Genomic DNA, 19,563 nt, shown 5'->3' on the forward strand with positions numbered 1-19,563 from the left:
ATAGATAGATAGATAGATAGATAGATAGATAGATAGATAGATAGATAGATAGAAAGAAATTAGCCCAATGTGGTGGTATGTGACTGTAGTACTAGCTACTCAGGAGGCTGAGGTAAGAGGATCGCCTGAGCCCAGAAGGTCAAGGCTGCAGTGAGCTGTGATTGTACCACTGCACTCCAGCCTAGGCAACAGAGAGAGACCCTGTCACAAAAACAAAACCAAACATAGTAAGAAAACCACATACTAGAGATGTGGTCTTTGGGTTCAAATGCAGAGCTCCCTGACCTGAAGTCAGCATCTAAAGCACTCACTTGAATAAACTTTTGTCAGACATTCTTTACTAAAATAACCTGGAGAAAATCAGTCATTTTCAAACTGAGTATATCCACTTCTACAACTACAAAAACGGTAGTGTAAGTTTAAGACCTGACAAAAGAACTAATGATTGTCATTGATTTGTCAAGCTGCAGAGGACTTAAATTGAAGACACCAGCATTTACATATAATTAGCTTATAAAAGCAAGCAGTTAATTAAAACAATGCTATAATGGCACTTCAAATGTTGAATGCTATAGACTTAACGTGTTTGAATCAACACTGCAGTCTGAAATTCTGCCAAGCCTACCACTAGGAAAGTCTTTGCCAAACAAGACTCACTTTTATTTTCTCCTCCTGCCTGACCTACTTCAGACTAGAATCTTTCAAATATATAAAAGAAATAATATGTAGATGGAAATGCTTAAACCAAAGAAAAATAAACAGGGATATATTCTCATCTGAAAAGTCAGGAGGTTGGACCATGAGACCACTACGCTCCTTTTTAGCCCTAAAGCTTTATGATTTATCGTGATAACACCAAGAAGTTTACCACAAACCATATAAACTTTGGCTTCTAAAAGTCAGTGATGATGGTTTGAAAAGGGGGAAAGGGGAAATAATAGATGGATCATCTGAAGCAGGATCAGCTACCAATACCGGCGACAAAAAAAAAAAAAAGAATGACCTTAATCAGGTCAGAGTTCTATGCAACAAAAACTGAATTCCTAAGGCTGGGGATTATTTTCCTCCTTTTCCCCCATATTCTGTGAAAATGTTTATTCTCAATCCGTGTGTGTGGTACTGTGGAAGTACTAAGTTTAGACAACAATTTTGTTTTATTAAAATGCTGATTTCTTCTCACAATTTTTCACATAAACTCACGAAAATTAGGTATCTTTATATTCAGTGACTTGTCTCCATTTGACAAAATTAAAAGAAAATTTCAATTAGTAATATCCACTTGAACAAACAATACTCTTAAATTTAATGCCAAATATTATACTATGAGCAATTCAAGTTGTATGTAAATAATGTACTTCACTAATACTTCATGTGTCTGAGCAAAGTGTGCTCTTCTGGGCCCACATCAGATCATTAGAGCAGGCAAACTGACTAAATGCTTCTAAGGCTCAGTTTCCTTGCCTGGATTTAATTTAAAAAAAAAAAAAAAAGCATATTACTCCTTCCTTATCATGAAGATTAAATGAGATAATGTGTACAAATTACCTAGCACAGTAACATAATTCATTACTGCTGCTGACTTTTATTATAAACCTAAGTTAGGCTTTTGGTAGCATTCTGAGATTCATTATGGGTGGCAAAAATAAGTTTTCCATGTGAATCTATCTAATTTCTCCAAATTTCTAAGATTTATTCCTCCAGAGAAAATGAGGTTTTTCCTTCACGTCAACATTTCTAAAAGGTCACCAGATAAAAACTTTCAAAACAATTACTTAAAAGCCCCATCCTTATTCCCTTTAAGAACGTTTTGATGGGCATCAAAAAGAATCCCTTTCCCCCATGCCACTGACCTCTAACATCTAGGCTCTGGCCTGTACCAGATGTTGAGGAAAGTGTCAGTGTATAATAAATATTTATACAATTACAAGTCAGAGCTTTACAGAGGTGTCACCTAACAAATGCATAAATGGCTAAAATCATTCCAAGTGTCACCATCAAGACCACAAGAATATCACTGAAATCATCATTAGGATTATGTCTGCTGCTGCTGGGATATCACTGGCAAGTATTTGAAGCACGTATGTCACACAATCTCCAGAAGGCCTCATACAACAGCAAATTGTTGCTTGTTAAATAATGTTATATTAAAAATGGCTACTCATTGAAAAATTATCTTAAATTCCATTGTTTAGGTGCTTCTCATATTTAGACATTCAGATAAACAATCTACTACACAGTGTAATTTTAATTCCAAATTACTCTTTCCCCTTTTGCTTCAACTCCCCTTTAAATATCCTATGCCATGTCTTTCTATACAACACAGGCACTTAAAAACAGAAATGCCTAAGCTATTTAGGCTTTTGCCATTTTCTTCTCATCTTGCTGCAATCATGTTTTAACGGGATATTTAATTATAGATTCTACCATAGATTTACTGCCTTTCTTTGAAAATAGGAAACTCTTGGAGTAATTAAGAGCTACCTCGTTCAGAAAGTACAATAGAAAAAGAAATTCCAATCTCTCAACACGAAATTTAAAAATTCTTATAGAGAGGCTTAGCCTTTGAACAAAATATATAATAAAAAGCTTTCCTGTTCATGAATATGAAAACATTTCTTACCACATGGCTAATTCAAATTGGGGTTACAACAGTGAGTCAGAAAACCTTGCTCTAAATAGTGATCTGATGAGGATATTAAAGAGTATTTTATTTAAAAGTTTTTTTTAAATCAACATTCTTATAAAACCTAGGCATCTACCTAGTTCAAAGTATATTCCAAACACTTAGAATTCTGTTATAGGAATAGCTAATAGTGTGATCTACAGCAGCCATTAACAGTTGCATATTAAAAAGAAATAGCAATAAAAAGATGGACACCCTGAGGTCAATGATTTCCTCCCAATAACCACACAAATGTTCCAAAAGCAAAAACCAAAAGGTGATGATAATTACTACAACATGTTATGTTAACCAACCTCCCTAGTCCCGCGCAATGAGCTCACAGAAGTCAGGATGTGCACAGGCTGTATCCTTCGCTGTTTCCATTCTTGGTTTAAGATTTCCGTTCTTTCCAAAATTTTCTGACGATTGGAACTAAACATACTCTTTAAAAAAAATGAAGGAGAGGAGAGGAGAAATTGTTCATCGTTAGAAAATGTGTAACACCTCTAAAGCTGGTTAAAAATCTAGTGTATTCTCAAAAATATCAAGAACATTTTCTTAGGTGCATATAGATTTTACACTATAGTTTCCCACATTCAAATAATACAAAAACACCACATCTATTAGTTTATTGCAAGTGGTTAGAGAACAGGAAACTATTGCAATGCTTTGTTGACTTTGTGTGTGTGTATTTTTTTTTTAAATCACAATGACTTTAAAGACATAAAATCATGAAATGCATCCCTTTATATTTAGGTCCTGAGTCTGCGCATGCAAATAAAAGTATACTAAACAAACAGTGATTAATGTGCATGGCATAATGTTAAGACAGATCAAGAACCTAAGCTTCCAAGTATTCACTTATCTTACTGTAAATACAAACTTAGCTAGAAATATATTATTTTAAATAAAAACTTATTGAACTTAGGAGAGGAAAAAAACCTATCCTTAATTGTATATTCATTTTTCACAAAAGATAAAATTATACCTTTACTTCATCAGCTCGTCTGAACCTCTTGAGCTGTCTCAGTCGCATGTACTCTGATTTTACACGCTTCCGCCAACAAACTGGTCCCTTCTCAGATTTCTTCCCAGTCTGGCCCATGATTATTCTAAAAGCAATGGTTTCATATTAAAATCACTAATCTAACCAGCCTGAATATGATCACCTGTGTTTTAATCTGCAGCAAACTAACAATCAGTGAAGAAATGACACATATTACACTGTTGGTATTTGCAGAAAGGTGCTCATTTGTGCTGCATGGTTAAATCCTTAAAACATTTCATTGAAAGTTTAAGTTTTTATTTAATACAACTTTTAAAATACACTTGTATTTACAAAAATTCTACACTAAATTGTAGCCATATTATAGGAACATGATCCCATTACAGGAATTAGGTATATTATATCACAACCTAGTTTTTAACTCTATCAGATCCACATTTGTGGAGGGAAGAAAATATAAAGACATATCCTAAGTTTTTCATCATTAAATTAGCTGTTACAGGAGCAAGGCATAATGGAATATAACTGAAAAAGGTAAATCCAAGAAAAAGTAAAATTTACAAACAGTACTAAAAGTAGAAACCATATAGTTCACCATATAACAAATGTACAAAGGTACTCTCTCCCCACACACTGAACCATGCAACTCTCCTTAAACACTGTGATAAAGTCTGTATTTTTGCCTCTTGTGCCACCTTTATTAACACGAGGGGTTTCTGCTATCAAGCAAAAAGAGGAATGCAGGAAATGCAAAGTAAATTATTCTGCCTTATCTTTAGTTGCAGGCTCTAAGAACCAATTATGTTCAAATGCGGGGACAGCTTATAGTTCACCCGATGTCTAATTCATACTTCAGAGTCCTCACCTTAAGTCTAAACAAGCATCTTTTTCTAGAACATTTTCTCCTAAAGTATTAAAATCATACTGTACCTTCAAATTATTAGCAGGACATTCTCTGTCAGGCTGTGCAACACTTTACAGGCCACACTAACAATTTGTGCTTTATCTTAAGAACAATGGAAGCCACTTTTAGTGTCTTAAGTAAAAGGGTGTGGGGTGAGGGAGTAAAAGAATAACTGCAACCAGGTTAGATGTTGCAGCACAGCATCCCGACAAGGGGTGACAGAGGCTTCTACACCGCACTGGCGATGACAGGGAAAAGTACATGAATTCAAGAGTTGGTTAGACCAGAACTTCCACCAAATGATGATTTAAATATGGAAAGTGAAGAAGAAGGTGACTTTCTGGCTTGAACAAATAAATGAGTAGGGCAGGCTTCATCTATTTGTTTACATAGAAACCTCATGCACAGAGAAAACTGCCTAAGAAGAAGATTTAGAGTAAGAGTCCTGAGGTCAGTGGGTAACTTTCTACAGAAATACTCAATCACCAACAGGTGACAGAGAAAGCAGATGGCTGTTTACTCAGAGCTGTAACAAAGGGGCAAAGAAATTCATTTTCTCAAGCATGTAATAAATAATTATGACCCAAGCAGTTTATACAAACTTGAATAAAATGAATATACAAATATTATTAAGTCCTCGCCCCAATGGAGCTGATATTCTACCTAAGATAGAGGGGAAAATATAGTATGAAATAGACAGACGTACTTTAGTATCCCTGGGAAATTGGTTCCAGGACACCCCTCGGAAACCAAAATCCACAGATGCTCAAAAGTCCCTGATATAAAGTGGTGTAATATTTGCATATCACCTATGCATAGCCTCTCATATACTTTTTTTTTTTTACTTGGCTTCCTGGGATATGAGAGACTCCAATATACTTTAAATCACCTCTAGATTACTTATAATCCCTAATACAATGTAAATGCTATGTAAATAGTTGTTATACTGTATTGTTTAGAAAAGAATGACAAGGAAAACAGTACAGACATGTTCAGTACAGATGCAACCATGCTTTATTTTTTTCTGAATATTTTTTATCTGCAGTTGGTTGAATCCATGAATTCAGGATCCATGGATTTGGAACTCACAGATGTGGAAGGCTGACTGTTCACACAAAAGCACTTTGGGGGAAAGAAAAGAATATTAGGAACTGCAGAAGGATGGCAGGAAAGGTAACAAGTGAACTCAATCTTAAAAGTTGAGCTGGATTTCAAAAGGCAAAGAAAGAACCTAAAGGAATCTTAGGTCTAAGCAAGAGAAAGCCGGACAGGGGGCAACTAAAGTCTGGCTGGCAGACATTTAACAAGGATGGACCTGGAGAGTAAAAGTCACAAATTAAAAGGACTGAGGACCTGAAGGGAATGAAGAGATAAGAATGGGCAGGAACGTGAGTATGCTTGACATAAAGAAGGATGATGAAACCACCAAGATAGAACTATTCCAAGTGAAAAGTTTCCAAGTGTGGCCTTGCCTGCGAGGTGCTAAAGTGGAGTAAAGCTGAGAGTCACTCAGATTGAGAAGACTAAACTCAAGATGACCCCAGCTTTGAGGTAAAGCAGAAAATGGTGTTAGGAAGGCAGTAAGGTGGGACCAAAGGACATCAAAGATGGGAAGAAACTGGAGCATTATTTTTTTAAAATAATTTCATAAAAATAGTTTTCTTCCTATCTGCTAGTTAACATGTGAACTTAACTAATTCTCTGCAAATTACTTAAGACCACTTAGCACTTCAAAGGCCTAGAAACTAGAAAGAAAAAGGAATCAGATAAAAAGGAATGATCTGTAGCCTCATTCGCTCATAAGCTAATCACCTCTAGTCCATCTATTGCCTAGACAAATTTCTCCTTGGAGGTATCACCCCTGTGCAATAAGGCCTAGGGTAGTAAACATGTTTAGTTTTCACTGATGTATAATGTGGGTGTTATTACTTTTTTTTTTTTTTTTTTTTTTTGAGACCAGGTTGAAGTGCAGTGGTGCAATCTCCGCTCACTGCAAGCTCTGCCTCCCAGGTTCATGCCATTCTCCTGTCTCGGCCTCCCAAGTAGGTGGGACTACCAGTGCCTGCCACCATGCCCGGCTAATTTTTTGTATTCTCAGTAGAGAGGGGTTTCACCGTGTTGGCCAGGATGGTCTCCATCTCCTGACCTCATGATCCGCCCGCCTCAGCCTCCCAAAGAGCTGGGAGTACAGGCGTGAGCCACTGCGCCCAGTATATAACTTATTTTTTAAGGTGTATATTTTATGTCTTGGTGAAGACATTAGTTAGCATTTTGTTTTAGTACTAGAACTGTCCTTGTCTAATATTCTGGAAGACTTCCCATGCTGTTTCTAGCATTAATAACATACCGAATAAAGTATATCATGACAAATCTACAGTGTCCAGATAGTTCTTTGAAAGTGTAGGACTAAATAGGTAGATCTCTGAAAAAAAATTAAAATTTAAGGTACCAATTAAAAGGATGTTTTACACAAAACAAACTCCCACCATCATAGCATTTACAATATACTAAAATCATATTTTCATGTTTTTCACTCTACTCCCACTGTAAGTGCTTCAATAGCAAGAACCACTTTTACTCATTTGTAAAATCCCAGAGCCTGTGTGTGCCTGATAATTGTACAGTAGTCCCCACTTACCTCCCAAGACCACCCCCCCAACCCCATAGCAGATGCCTAAAGCTGCAGATAGTACTAAACTCTACATATACCATGTTTTTTCCTATACATACACACCCATGAAGTTTAATTTATAACTAAGGCACAGTAAGAGACTGACAGCAATAACTCATGGTAAAATGAACAACTATAACAATATGTTGTAACAAAAGTTAGGTAGCTATAGTCTTCTCTCTCTCAAAATATAACATTTTCAGACTGTGGTTTGACTGAGTAACTAAAACCTCAGAAGGTGAAATTGTAGATTGGGGGTGGGGCGGCTATAGACTTAAAAACAAGCAAACAAACAGGTCTATTAACCCACACTAACAACGAGCAGCTTGTATCTTATCAGCATATCATTTGTACAGTGTAGCTACGGGTATGAAAAGCAAGGGTGGCCTATCCATGCTTGAGCCAAAAAATGAGGTAAAGTGCACCCTATTATCAAGAAACCCCTCAAAAGGAGATAAATCACAGGGACAGTTAAGACCCTGTGGTTCAGTTGACCCTACCAGTCAGAGATCTTGAGCCTAAAACTTAGTTTCCAGAATTTCTTTTTAAAAAGGAAGCTGATACTGCCTTAAAGACCTTATCCATAAAACCTATCTCAAAGTCTGGCAACAAAAACCAAATATACATGCAAACACACTTAGTTCTGTGCCTGGCATATAGTGAGCCTTTAGTTGTTAGCTCCCCTGACTTCCTTCCCCCACAACAAACGACAGGCTCAAATCAGGTCTCTGACTCCATTTTCAGTGGTCTTTTCACAACACCACAGCCAAGTAAGCATAGTATTAAAATACAGATTCAAGGCCAGGTACAGTCGCTCAAGCCTGTAAACCCAGTATTCTGAGAGCCGAGGTTGGAGGATTGTTTGAGCTCAGGAGTTCAAGACTAGCCTAGGCAACATAGTGAGCCTCCCATCTCAAATCAATAAATAAGCAAGCAAGCAAGTCAGTCAGGTGTAGTGGCACACACCGGTGGTCCCAACTACTCAGGAAGCTGAGGTGGGAGGATTTCTTGAGTCTGTGAGGTGGAGACTGCAGTGAGCTGTCTTCACACCACTGCACTCCAGGCTAGGTGACAGAGCGAGACTCTGTCTCAAAAAAAGTAAAATAATAAAATACAGCTCTAAATATTCATATATTGGCAGAAGCCTTTATTTAAATGACTTCTACTGAATGGACACAGTGTAAATACACATGGTTTTTAAATTTTTCAAAGATCTGTTTAGTTTCATAGGTGAAATCCCACTAGTATGAACTTTATCCAGAATACAAAAGCAGCTTTTCCTGTTCAAAACAGATTATACCTTTACTCATTAAAACAAGAGTCTACCTGTATACAGTGAAACCAAAACAACAACGGCTCTTTAATACAAAAGCCAAACCAGAACATGGCAGGAGCCCATCAAAGCTTTAGTAGAACGTAGTGACATCTCACAGATTTACATTTACATAGATTTAAATAAAATTAAGGGCAATTACAGTGTTCACAATCTATTTTATGAATCAAACCAAACTCAGAAACACCCTAAACACCATGCCTTACCATTTCACTTAATCCCACTAGAGTAGATGCTATGTTGTTTTTGCCACCCAGGGTCAATTCACCCTTCTCTTGGGAACTTCACACCAACTCTTCTCTGAGAACTACCAAGTACACTGGAGGAAGCTGACTCAAGCTGCTTGTGACCTTAGCCTAACCAAGGTACATCTCCCTAGACATATTGCCCAGTACAGGGTTAGATACATGGCCACAATCAGTGCAGTGAAAATCTCAAGTTTCCTGCAATGCTAGGACAAGAATGCTCTCTTTCTTCTCCCCTTAGATCTAAACCTGGGAAAATGTTTGCCCAAGGACTTGTTGGAAGCCATCTTGCAACCATGAGAAGAGCCTACAAAGAACAGAGTCAACAACAACAAAAAACAAAAGTCAAAGCCAAGAAAGAACTGTAGTCTCATCACCTAAGCCCTAAGTCAGGCAGGCCTTCCTAAACCAATTTCAGAACTATTCAGTTATATGAGGCAAGAAATTCCCCCCACCTTTTTTTTTTCTTAATACAGAGGGTATCTGATACATATTTATTACTGAGACCATATATACAGTTGTTCCTCCATATCCACGGAGGATTAATTCCAGGATCCGCAACAGATACCAAAATCCACAAAGGCTCAAGTCCCTGATATAAAACAGTATACTATTACATAACCTATACACATTCTCCCATATACTTTAAACCAGCAGTCTCCAATTTTTTTGGCACCAGGGACTGGTTTTGTGGAAGACAGTTTTTCCACAAAGTGGGGAGAGGGTAGATAGTTTCAGGATGAAACCGTTCCACCTCAGATCATCAGGCATTAGTTAGATTCTCATAAGGATGGCTAGGCGTGGTGGCTCATGCCTGTAATCCCAGCACTTTGGGAGGCTAAGGTGGGCGGATCACTTGAGGTCAGGAGTTCGAGACCAGTCTGGCCAACACGGTGAAACGCTGTCTCTACTAAAAATACAAAAATTAGCTGGGTGTGGAGGCAGGCACCTGTAATCCCAGCTACTTGGGAGGCTGAGGCAGGAAAATCACTTGAACCCAGGAGGCGGACGTTGAGGTGAGCCAGGATCATGCCACTGCACTCCAGTCTAGGCAACAGAGTGAGATGAGACTCCGTCTCCAAAAAAAAAAAAAGATTATCTTAAGGAGTGCACAATCTAGATTCCTCACATGTACAGCTCACAATAGGGTTCAAGTGCCTATGAGAATCTAATGCTGCCAACAATCTGACAGGAGGCGGAGCTCACCTCCAGCTGTACAGCCCAGTTCCTAACAGGCCACAGACGGTACCAGTCCACAGCCTGGGGATTGGGGATCCCTGCTTTAAAACTGTCTCTAGATTACTAAATACCTAATACAATGTAAATACTATGTAAATAGTTGTTAAACTATTATGTTTAGGGAATAATGGCAAGAAAAGAGTATGTACATGTTCAGTACAGACACTTTTGTTTCTTTTCAAATATTTTTACCCACAGTTGGCTGAATCTTAAAATGCAGAATCCCATTTACAGAGGGCCAACTGTACAGGAACGTCTGAATTAATGGAAGATGGGCTCTCATAGCCTACTTTATTATCACCAACAGCATCATCAGAAAAAGCAGAGCTTCCTCCATCCTCTCAGGTTTACAGAGGCCCTAGGACATGGCCAAGACACACCTTCCTACCTACCTCTCAGGTGGCCAGGTCACACAAGTCCAAGGAATCAGCACTGTTCTCTACCAGATACGCCCCTACTCCACTTGTGAGAGGTCTTTACCTAAATCAGACATCCCCGTTCCTCCTTACCCAGCTGCCAATAACTGAATACTTTGAAAAAAGTCCCATAGGTATTGTCAGAGCCCTTAATGCTTCTTTAAAAATTCTACCTAAAGCATTTGCTAAATCAAGGGAATAATCACCTATTTGGTCTGGCCAAATAAATGTTTCTGTTTCTATTTGTCTAAAGAAAAAAATAAACTACATATACTATATATCCTGCTCAACTAAATTAATAGCGGCAACTTTGACTCTTAATTGAATACCAGGCTAAGTAAGGTCAAATCCAAACCCAACAAGATGTAAGTAATATGATTACAATATTCTTAATGTCCCTCCCTTTTAAAAATGTTTGCTTCACAGCAAGACTGCCAAAAAAATGCCAATTTTGATAACTCTCCAGTCTTCAATAGTGCGTATTTGTATAAATGCTTTGAAGGCAGCTGTTAGTCTCATTTGGCAATTTCATTTATTTTTAAAGTTACAATCCATTGTTTCAATATACTGAAATTTAAATTAATGGTAAATGAGATTTTGTAGGTAAGGATAAGAAAAACAATATAAAGAGAACTCAGACATATAGATGTTAAACTATTGGTAAGTGACAAAAACTAATCACTTAGAAGCAGATCCTATGCCTGAGGGGGAATACAGAAAACCTGTCCCTGTGAAAAGGAAGACCATGAAAGAGGAATTCAGGAGAAGCAGGTACACAGTGCCATGCACCGGGCACGAGAATCAGGATTCAAAACAGAAAAGACCAGAGATGGCAAGGAGAGTTCATCTCGTACAACCACTTTGAGGGTTGTGTCCATAAGGATTCTTGGCCTTAGGCCAGGCGATGTCCTAGCTCAGCAAAAAGCGTGCTGTCATGATTAATAATGCTTGTTACAGACACGGGGCAAAGAACTGGGGTAGCAGCACTCTCCATTTCAAATCAAATTCAAATAATAAACTAAACTAACAAGAGAACATTTAGTCCTATTAATTCTAAGTCCTATACACAGTATTAAACAAAAAGCAAGAGTTTTACTTCTCCCACTTAGCAGTTGTGACCAAGTTACTGAACAGCTTTGTGCCTCACTCTCCTCATGAAAAAAGGCTAATTCAAGAGTACTTACCTCAGAGTCACTATGAGAAGTAAATGTATTTACGGTGCATAGACGGTGCCTGGCAGATGGTAAGCACTGTATCAGCATTAAAAAAGTAGTGGCTATCAGCCGGGCACTGTGGTTCACGCCTGTAATCCCAGCACTTTGGGAGGCTGAGGCAGGTGGATCATGAGGTCAGGAGTTCAAGACCAGCCTGCCCAACATGGTAAAACCCCATCTCTACTAAAAATACAAAAATTAGCCAGGCATGGTGGTGCGTGCCTGTAGTCCCAGCTACTCAGGAGGCTGAGGCAGGAGAATCGCTTGAACCTAGGAGGCGGAGGTTGCAGTGAGCTGAGATCGCGCCACTGCACTCCAGCCTAGGTGACAGAGCAAGACTCCATCTCAAAAAAAAAAGAAAAAAGGAAAAAAAGTAGTGGCTATCAGCTACATAAATGGTCGATGAATGATATCAGGAATTTGTAACATTTATATTAAAAATTTAACTCAATATAAAGACTTTTAAAATGATAAACTGTATGCAAATAAAAACAAAACAGGATGTCAGGGGATCTCAGGATAGAATGCAAACTATACAGCAAGTCTAACAGTATTATAATTTTATGAGATAGTCTCATGGAAGGAGCAGGAGGTCGGGGGAAGCTAACCTACAGAACTCTGGACAATCTACACAGTACTCTAGCTGGTAAATTTGTTTCTCATAAGGGTACAGTCTGTAATTCTGAAAGTACTCTACATGTACACTAGGGTTAAACAAATAAGTAAATAAAGTGTAGATAATGTGAGCCAAGTTTCTCAATGTCACAGAAAGAAGTTACAAATAAGCAAAGGGTGGTAATGAATTAAGTCAGATATATCAATATGAACTCACGTTTATTTCAAAATATATGCAGATAGATAAAGAAACCCAGGTATGTATGCACATGTAGGTTAGCTGAAATACATGCATTTCCAGGGTCTGTCCAACAGAGGGCCTGGAAGCAGTGATACCCCAGGAGCAATAAGCATACCCAGCACCCAAGACTTTTGTTTCTAAATACCACCCTCCAATAAATACAAGGAAGCAGGGTCTGGAGAAACAGCTGATTCTAGGGTTGGGACAGGGAAACTACAAGGCAAGCCAGTAGAAGGGAAATGCTCAAAAGATGAAAGGACAGGGATAGGTCCAAGACAGGAAGCAAACAGAAGAAACTCCAGTGGCCAAAGCTGGAATAATTTGAGCAGCAGAATAAGTCATAACAGTATTAAAACAGAACAAAATAATTATTCATAAGTCTATGATATAAATAAGTGATTAAATAAACAAATGGAGGAGAAGGAACAACTCTTCCTGACAAGAATTTCAACTGACACGAGTGTATGTCCCCATTCTGGGAGGCAGAATTCAATTTCCTTCCCCCTGAGCGTGTGCTAGATTCAGTGATTCACTTCCAAAGAAGAGTCTGGAAAGGGAAATGTTTCTGTGAAAAAATCCATAGCCATTAACATGAGCAATGATAAGTACTGCTGTTATTACGTACTCCCTGATGTGATGAAATGAGATGGGGATTTCACCTCTGTGGTATCCTTCCCCCAAACCTCAACCCATAACCTCAGTCTAATCATAAGAAAACATCCGATAAGCCGAAATCAAAGGACATTCTTACAAAACATCTGACCAACACACTTTAAAACGATTAAGAGGTCATGAAAAATAAGGAAAGGCTGAGAACAACCACAGATCAGAAAAACTTAGAAGACATGATAACTAAATGAACTATGGTATCTTGGATTGGATCCCGAAACCAACCAACCAACCAAAGAAGGACATTAGTGGAGTAACTGGAAAAATCCAAATAAAGTCTTGAGTTTAGTTAATGACAACATACTGATACTGATTTCTTAGTTTTAACAAATATACCACGGCTATATAAATCCAAAATTATTCCAAAATAGGCCAGGCGCAGTGGCTCACGCTTGTAATCCTAGCACTTTGGGAGTCTTGCAGCAGGTGGATCACGGAAGTCAGGAGTTCAAGAGCAGCCTGGCCAATATGGTGAAACCCAGTCTCTACTAAAAATACAAAAATTAGCTGGGTGTGATGGCGGGCACCTGTAATCCCAGCTACTTGGGAGGCTCAGGCAGGAGAATTGCTTGAACCCAGGAGGCGGAGGCTGCAGTGAGCCGAGATCACACCTCTGAACTCCAGCCTGGGCGACAGAGCGAGACTCTGTCTCAAATAAATAAATAAATATTCCAAAATAAAGTTATTTTTTAAAGTGAATTAGGTTACACAACAACCCAATGTAAAGGCATTCATTTTTTAAAATGACATTCACTTTTAGAAGTGATAACAGAAACAAATTTTAAAATCTAAAAATTTTACATAAAATGTTAAATATGAAAAACAAAAAATATGAACAGATGATTAGAATTATTTAAAAACATTAGTTTAAAAAAAAAAAAAAAAAAAGGTAGTGGCCGGGCACAGTGGCTCACGCCTATAATCCCAGCACTTTGGGAGGCCAAGGCCGGCGGATCATGAGGTCAGGAGATGGAGACCATCCTTGCTAATGTGGTGAAACCCCGCCTGTACTAAAAATACAAAAAATTAGCTGGGCATGGTGGCAGGCACCTGTAGTCCCAGCTACTTGGGAGGCTGAGGCAGGAGAATGGTGTGAACCCGGGAGGAGAGCTTGCAGCAAGCTAAGATTGTGCCACTGCACTCCAGCCTGGGCGACAGAGCAAGACTCCGTCTCAAAAAAAAAAAAAAAAAAAAAAAGGCAGTAATTAAGAAAACTTGTACTTTTTATTAACTGTGGCCCAACCACAGCTCACTACAGCCTGGAACATCTGGGTCCAAATGACAATCCCAGCTTGGCCTCCCATACTTTTATAAATCTTAACTTCAAATGAATTTGAGGAAAAAACTCCCAAATATAATTCTACTTTTTCAATTTTTTTGGAAGGGACGAGGTCTCCTCTGTCTTCCAGGCTAGAGTGCAGTGATGCAATTCCAACTCACTGAAGCCTCAAATTCCTGGGCTCAGGCAATCTTTCTGCCTCAGTCTCTTGAGTAGCTGGGGACTACAGGTACACTCCACCACTCCCAGCTAATTTTTTTCAATTTACTTTTTGTAGAGAAAGTGTCTCACTACAGTGCCCAGGCTGGCAATTCCACTGTTTTAAAACAGAAAACATTACGTGAACAATTTAAAAGGAAAAAAAAGAAGATCTCCAGAGCAGCCTGTATGACACATCTATTGGAAGAGATAATGCACTTTTAGGCTTCTACAGAATCTGAATCAAGGGAAGTAACTGTGCCACTGACTGAACTTGTACTGATCAAACAACAAATCAAAAGGATTCTATACAATTCAGGGCCAGTTTAGCTGTGTTTAAAATGAAGAGAAAAACTGTGGTCTTTACCCACAGTGGAAGCACACAACTCAGAAAAGAGCATTTGAGTTTGCAGTTGAATAAAGAAAAGGAGAAGGGTTAATATGCATTCATTAAGTCAACAAATATTTATTGAGCATCTAATACAAGCCAGGGACTACGATAGAAACTGAAGACTTAGCAATTAACATAACAGAAAAAAATATCTGTGACTTTATACAGCTTAAAATCTAGTCGGATAGAAACAGTCAAAAACCAAGTGCCAGGTGCAGTAGCTCACGACTGTGATCCCAGCACTTTGGGAAGCTGAGACAAGTGGATGACCTGAGGCCAGGAGTTCAAGACCAGGCTGACCAACATGGTGAAACCCCGTCTCTACTAAAAATACAAAAATTAGACAGGAGCGGTGGTGCATACCTGTAGCCCCGGCTACTCAGGAGGCTGAGGCATGAGAAACACTTGAGCCCAGGAGGCAGGGGTTTCAGTGAGCCAAGAATGTGCTACTATACCAGCCTTGGCAACAAAGTAAGACTCTGTCTCAAAAGAACAACAACAACAAAGTAAAATGTTTACATGTAAAATGATGTTGAGTGCTATGGGAGAAAAAACAATACAGGTAAGCGAGTTAAGGCAAGGGTGGCACACAAAGGAATGTGAGCTGAAGCACTCAGAGTCCCTGCTGTGTGGCAAAGCCCATGGGACACAGAGATCCCACCAACCAAAGGCAGTTCACCAACAGCAAACCCAGGAGCAAACTAGGTAAGAACATGTTTTCTAGTAAAGATTCCAGAAATAATTAAATATCCACTTATGCAGATTTCAGTTCATCCACAACACCTCAGTGATCAACACAGCTTTAGAGAATTTTGACCAGGCATGAGAACTGGCATTCAAGAGCTGCTTGCTGGCCCCGTTCTGGTTAACTAGTAGGTCTCATTATCCTGAACAAAGACTAAAAGTTAACACCATTTTATAAAACATATTTATGCAAATAGCCATTCTCTGTTACTATTATCAAGCCAAATTTAAAAAACTGATTTATTATAAAGCTGATCCTGAGGCTATGTCATTCTATAAGCTCTAACATTGACTATTTGGTTCTAACAAAATCTCCTCCTTAAATATGTGTAGCTAATTTGATGGTCTATATTTAATTTGTAAATTTGCTTTGGTTTTATCATAAAGGAACTTATACGAAATCATATTCATAAAATGAAAGTCAAATTAACCCTGGGATTTCAAACAACACTCAAGTTTGAAAATCACCACATGAGAAATAAAAATGGAGTACTGAAGTAATTCAAGAATAAAATGATAAGGGCCCTGACTGGGTTGACAGCAGCGGGCACAGAAAAAAGACTTTTAATTTTAGAATTAAAAATTAAGTCTAAAATTAAAAAACCAGATGCAATCATATCAGAAGGAAGGACAGGTCAAAAGATAATTGAACCCTAAATGAGCCACTGCTACAACAGAGAATACAGAACTTCATTGAGGTTAATTATTCACATAGTAATTAGCTAGCATAGAAAAATAAAAACAGTAGTTCAAAGGAAGAACACCATTAACACCATTCTTCAGCATTTTGGTCTCATGACCTGTTTAGTTTACATGTGTTATAGCTATTAACACTTAACAGAAATGAAAAACTAATTACTTTTATTTATTTATTTATTTATTTATTTATTTATTTTCTGAGACAAGGTCTCACTTGGGCTCTGGCTGAAGTGCAGTGGCACAATCACGGCTCACAGCAGCCTCACCTTCCTGGGCTTAGGTGATCCTCCCACCTTAACTTCCCAGGTAGCTAGGACCACAGGTGCACACTACCATGTCTGGATATTTTTTTCTATTTTCAGCAGAGACAGGGTTTTGCCATGTTGCCCAGGCTGGACTTGAATTCCTGGGCTCAAACTTTCAGCCCGCCTTGGCCTCCCAAAGTGCTGGGATTACAGGTGTAAGCCACCACACCTGGCCCATTTTTTACTTTTATTAAAAACTGTAATAGCAAGCCCTCAGTATCCATGGGGGTCTGGGGGGCATTGGTTCCAGCAACTTCATGGATACCAAAATCCACAGATGCTCATCTCTTATATAAAATGGCATAGTATTTGCATATAACCTATGCACATTCTCCCTTATACTTTAAATCATCTGGCTCTAGATTACTTATGATCATCTAATACAATGTAAATGTTACATAAATCGTTGTTATACTGTATTATTTGTATTTTTGGTTTTTTTTGAAGACAGAGTCTCACTCTGTCACCCAAGTTGGAGTACAGTGGAGCAATCTCAGTTCACTGCAACCTCCTCCGGGTTCAAGTGATTCTCCTGTCTCAGCCTCCTGAGTAGCTGGGATTACAGGCGCATGCCACCACGCCCAGCTAATTTTTGTATTTTTAGTAGAGACAGGGTTTCACCATGTTGGCCAGGCTGGTCTCGAACTCCTGACTTCAGGGGATCCACCCACGTTGTCCTCCCAAAGTGCTGGGATTACAGGCGTGAGCCACAGCGCCTGGCCTGTTTTACTATTTTATTGGCTATTTTCCCACAAGTATTTTTGATCTGCAGTTGTTGAATGCACAGAAGCCGAACATATGGAGGGTCAACTGTACCTATTAATATAAATAACACATTTTTAAAAAGAAACTATTTTCCTTAAAAAAAAAAAAAAAATTAGTGAGTAAGGGCAAGCGTGGTTGCTCATGCCTGTAATCCTAGCACTTTGGGGGGCTGAGGCAGGAGGATCACTTGAGCCCAGGAGTTTCAGACCAGCCTGAGCAACATAGTCTTGTTTTATTTAAAAAAAAAAAAAAAAAAATTAATTAGTAAGTGGTGTTTTACATTTTTGCCAATTTCTTTAATATCTGTCTAATAGGAGACAGATTATCCTAACTGTTTCTGCATTCAATCTGTTCCAACATGTTGTTCTGGTTCAAGTATATGAAGAAAATCCAAACTTAAACATACTTAGCTTAGAAAAAGGAGAGTTTGAATAGCCTTCTGAGGTCATTGTGGATCTCGTGCTTTGATACTACACCAAAACAGTTCTATTAAAAAGTGGCTAGTTCAGTTCACAATTCAATCTCACGGGTGCTTTTCCTCAAAATAACCATCATACTTCAGTTAGCAGTGGTAATTTCTTACAAGATTAGATGCAACATGGAATCTGAAATTGTATCAGTGAACCTTTCCTACTCTACCACGTTAACATTCATTAGTCTATTCACTTTAAATGAATCTTTAAACCCATGCACGATGTTATAAATCATCATCCCTCATCTAAAAAGTACTGGTCCACTGAGTTATGCAGATTTTCCAGAAGTTGGCATATTTCAAAAAATCATGTTTGTTAAACCCATTAATCTCATCAGAAAGTCTTTAAGTACTGGGAAGCTGTCATACTCACAGTAACAGACAAAAGTTTTCCAAAAATTTTAATTTTTGCTTGAAAACCCAAATGTTCTCTCTGCCAACAAATATGGTCAGTTGTTTTCCGTGAAGTGACAGTCTCACTTCATTGATTTAAAAAAATGTCTGCCAAATACCTAAGGCTGAATAATCATGGTTTGTCAGACCCTCTTTTAAGTAAAAATGAAATTTCCATGAAAAAAGTGGCTAGTGGAGCTCACAACTTAATCACGTAAGTGCTTTTGCTCAAAACCCAACATACCTCAACATGCAGCAGAAGCACTTTACACACATTCCCATCTTGTTGCACAGAATGTTACAAGTGCATGCGTGCAAGGATCAAGATTCAACGAAACTGGCCGGGCACAGTGGCTCACGCCTGTAATCCCAGCACTTTGGGAGGCCGAGGCGGGCGGATCATGAGGTCAGGAGATCGAGACCATCCTGGCAAACACGGTGAAACCCCGTCTCTACTAAAAATGCAAAAAAAAATTAGCCGGGCATGGTGGCAGGCGCCTGTAGTCCCAGCTTCTCAGGAGGCTGAGGCAGGTGAATGGTGTGAACCGGGGAGGCGGCGGAGCTTGCAGTGAGCGGAGATCGCGCCACTGCACTCCAGCCTGGGCAACAGAGCGAGACTCTATCTCAAAAAAAAAAAAAAAAAAGATTTAATGAAATTAATCATTTTTAGTACTTCATCAAAGACATTCTTAAGCAAAACTGGCTTTTTTAACTGCAAGTTCTAAGGTGCCAACAGTTTTTACTCATTGCTTTTGCACCATGGGTACAAATGTCCAACACAGGTTTTTTTTTTTTTTAAGCAAGTAACAACTCAGTATTATTATGAAAATAGTTTCCGGGAGGTTGAGACACGAGAATCACTTGAACCTGGGAGGCAGAGGTTGCAGTGGGCCAAGATGTCGCCACTGCAGTCCAGCCTGGGTGACAGAGCGAGACCCTGTCTCAAAAAGAAAAGAAAGAAAAGAAAAAATAGTTTTGATGCCATAGATCCCGGGCCACACTTTGAGAACAGCTCCCTTAAATATATCCAGACATCATATGAATCAGAAGTCATAATACCCTGCCTTTTCTTGCCTCATAGAGAACCTAAGAACAGTCAATA

At 38.7% G+C, this 19,563-nt stretch overlaps 1 protein-coding gene across 26 annotated transcripts in view; it reads right to left on the minus strand.

Annotated features, from left to right (window-relative positions):
* EZH2 (enhancer of zeste 2 polycomb repressive complex 2 subunit) overlaps positions 1-19,563 on the minus strand; it is a 76,608-nt gene that overhangs the window by 35,326 nt on the left and 21,719 nt on the right. For 15 of the 26 annotated variants that reach the window (XM_065542720.1, XM_065542717.1, XM_065542715.1 and 12 more), the window contains 2 exons: positions 3,651-3,774; positions 2,977-3,105 (listed from right to left, as the gene is read on the minus strand). In XM_065542720.1, coding sequence (XP_065398792.1) covers positions 2,977-3,105; positions 3,651-3,774 — 253 coding nt within the window. The remainder of the gene's footprint in view (positions 1-2,976; positions 3,106-3,650; positions 3,775-19,563) is intronic. The other 11 variants (XM_074036225.1, XM_065542718.1, XM_065542719.1 and 8 more) reach the window with 1 other exon arrangement.

This window comes from Macaca fascicularis, chromosome 3 (assembly GCF_037993035.2).
Source record: "Macaca fascicularis isolate 582-1 chromosome 3, T2T-MFA8v1.1".
NCBI classification, from domain to species: Eukaryota; Metazoa; Chordata; class Mammalia; order Primates; family Cercopithecidae; genus Macaca; species Macaca fascicularis.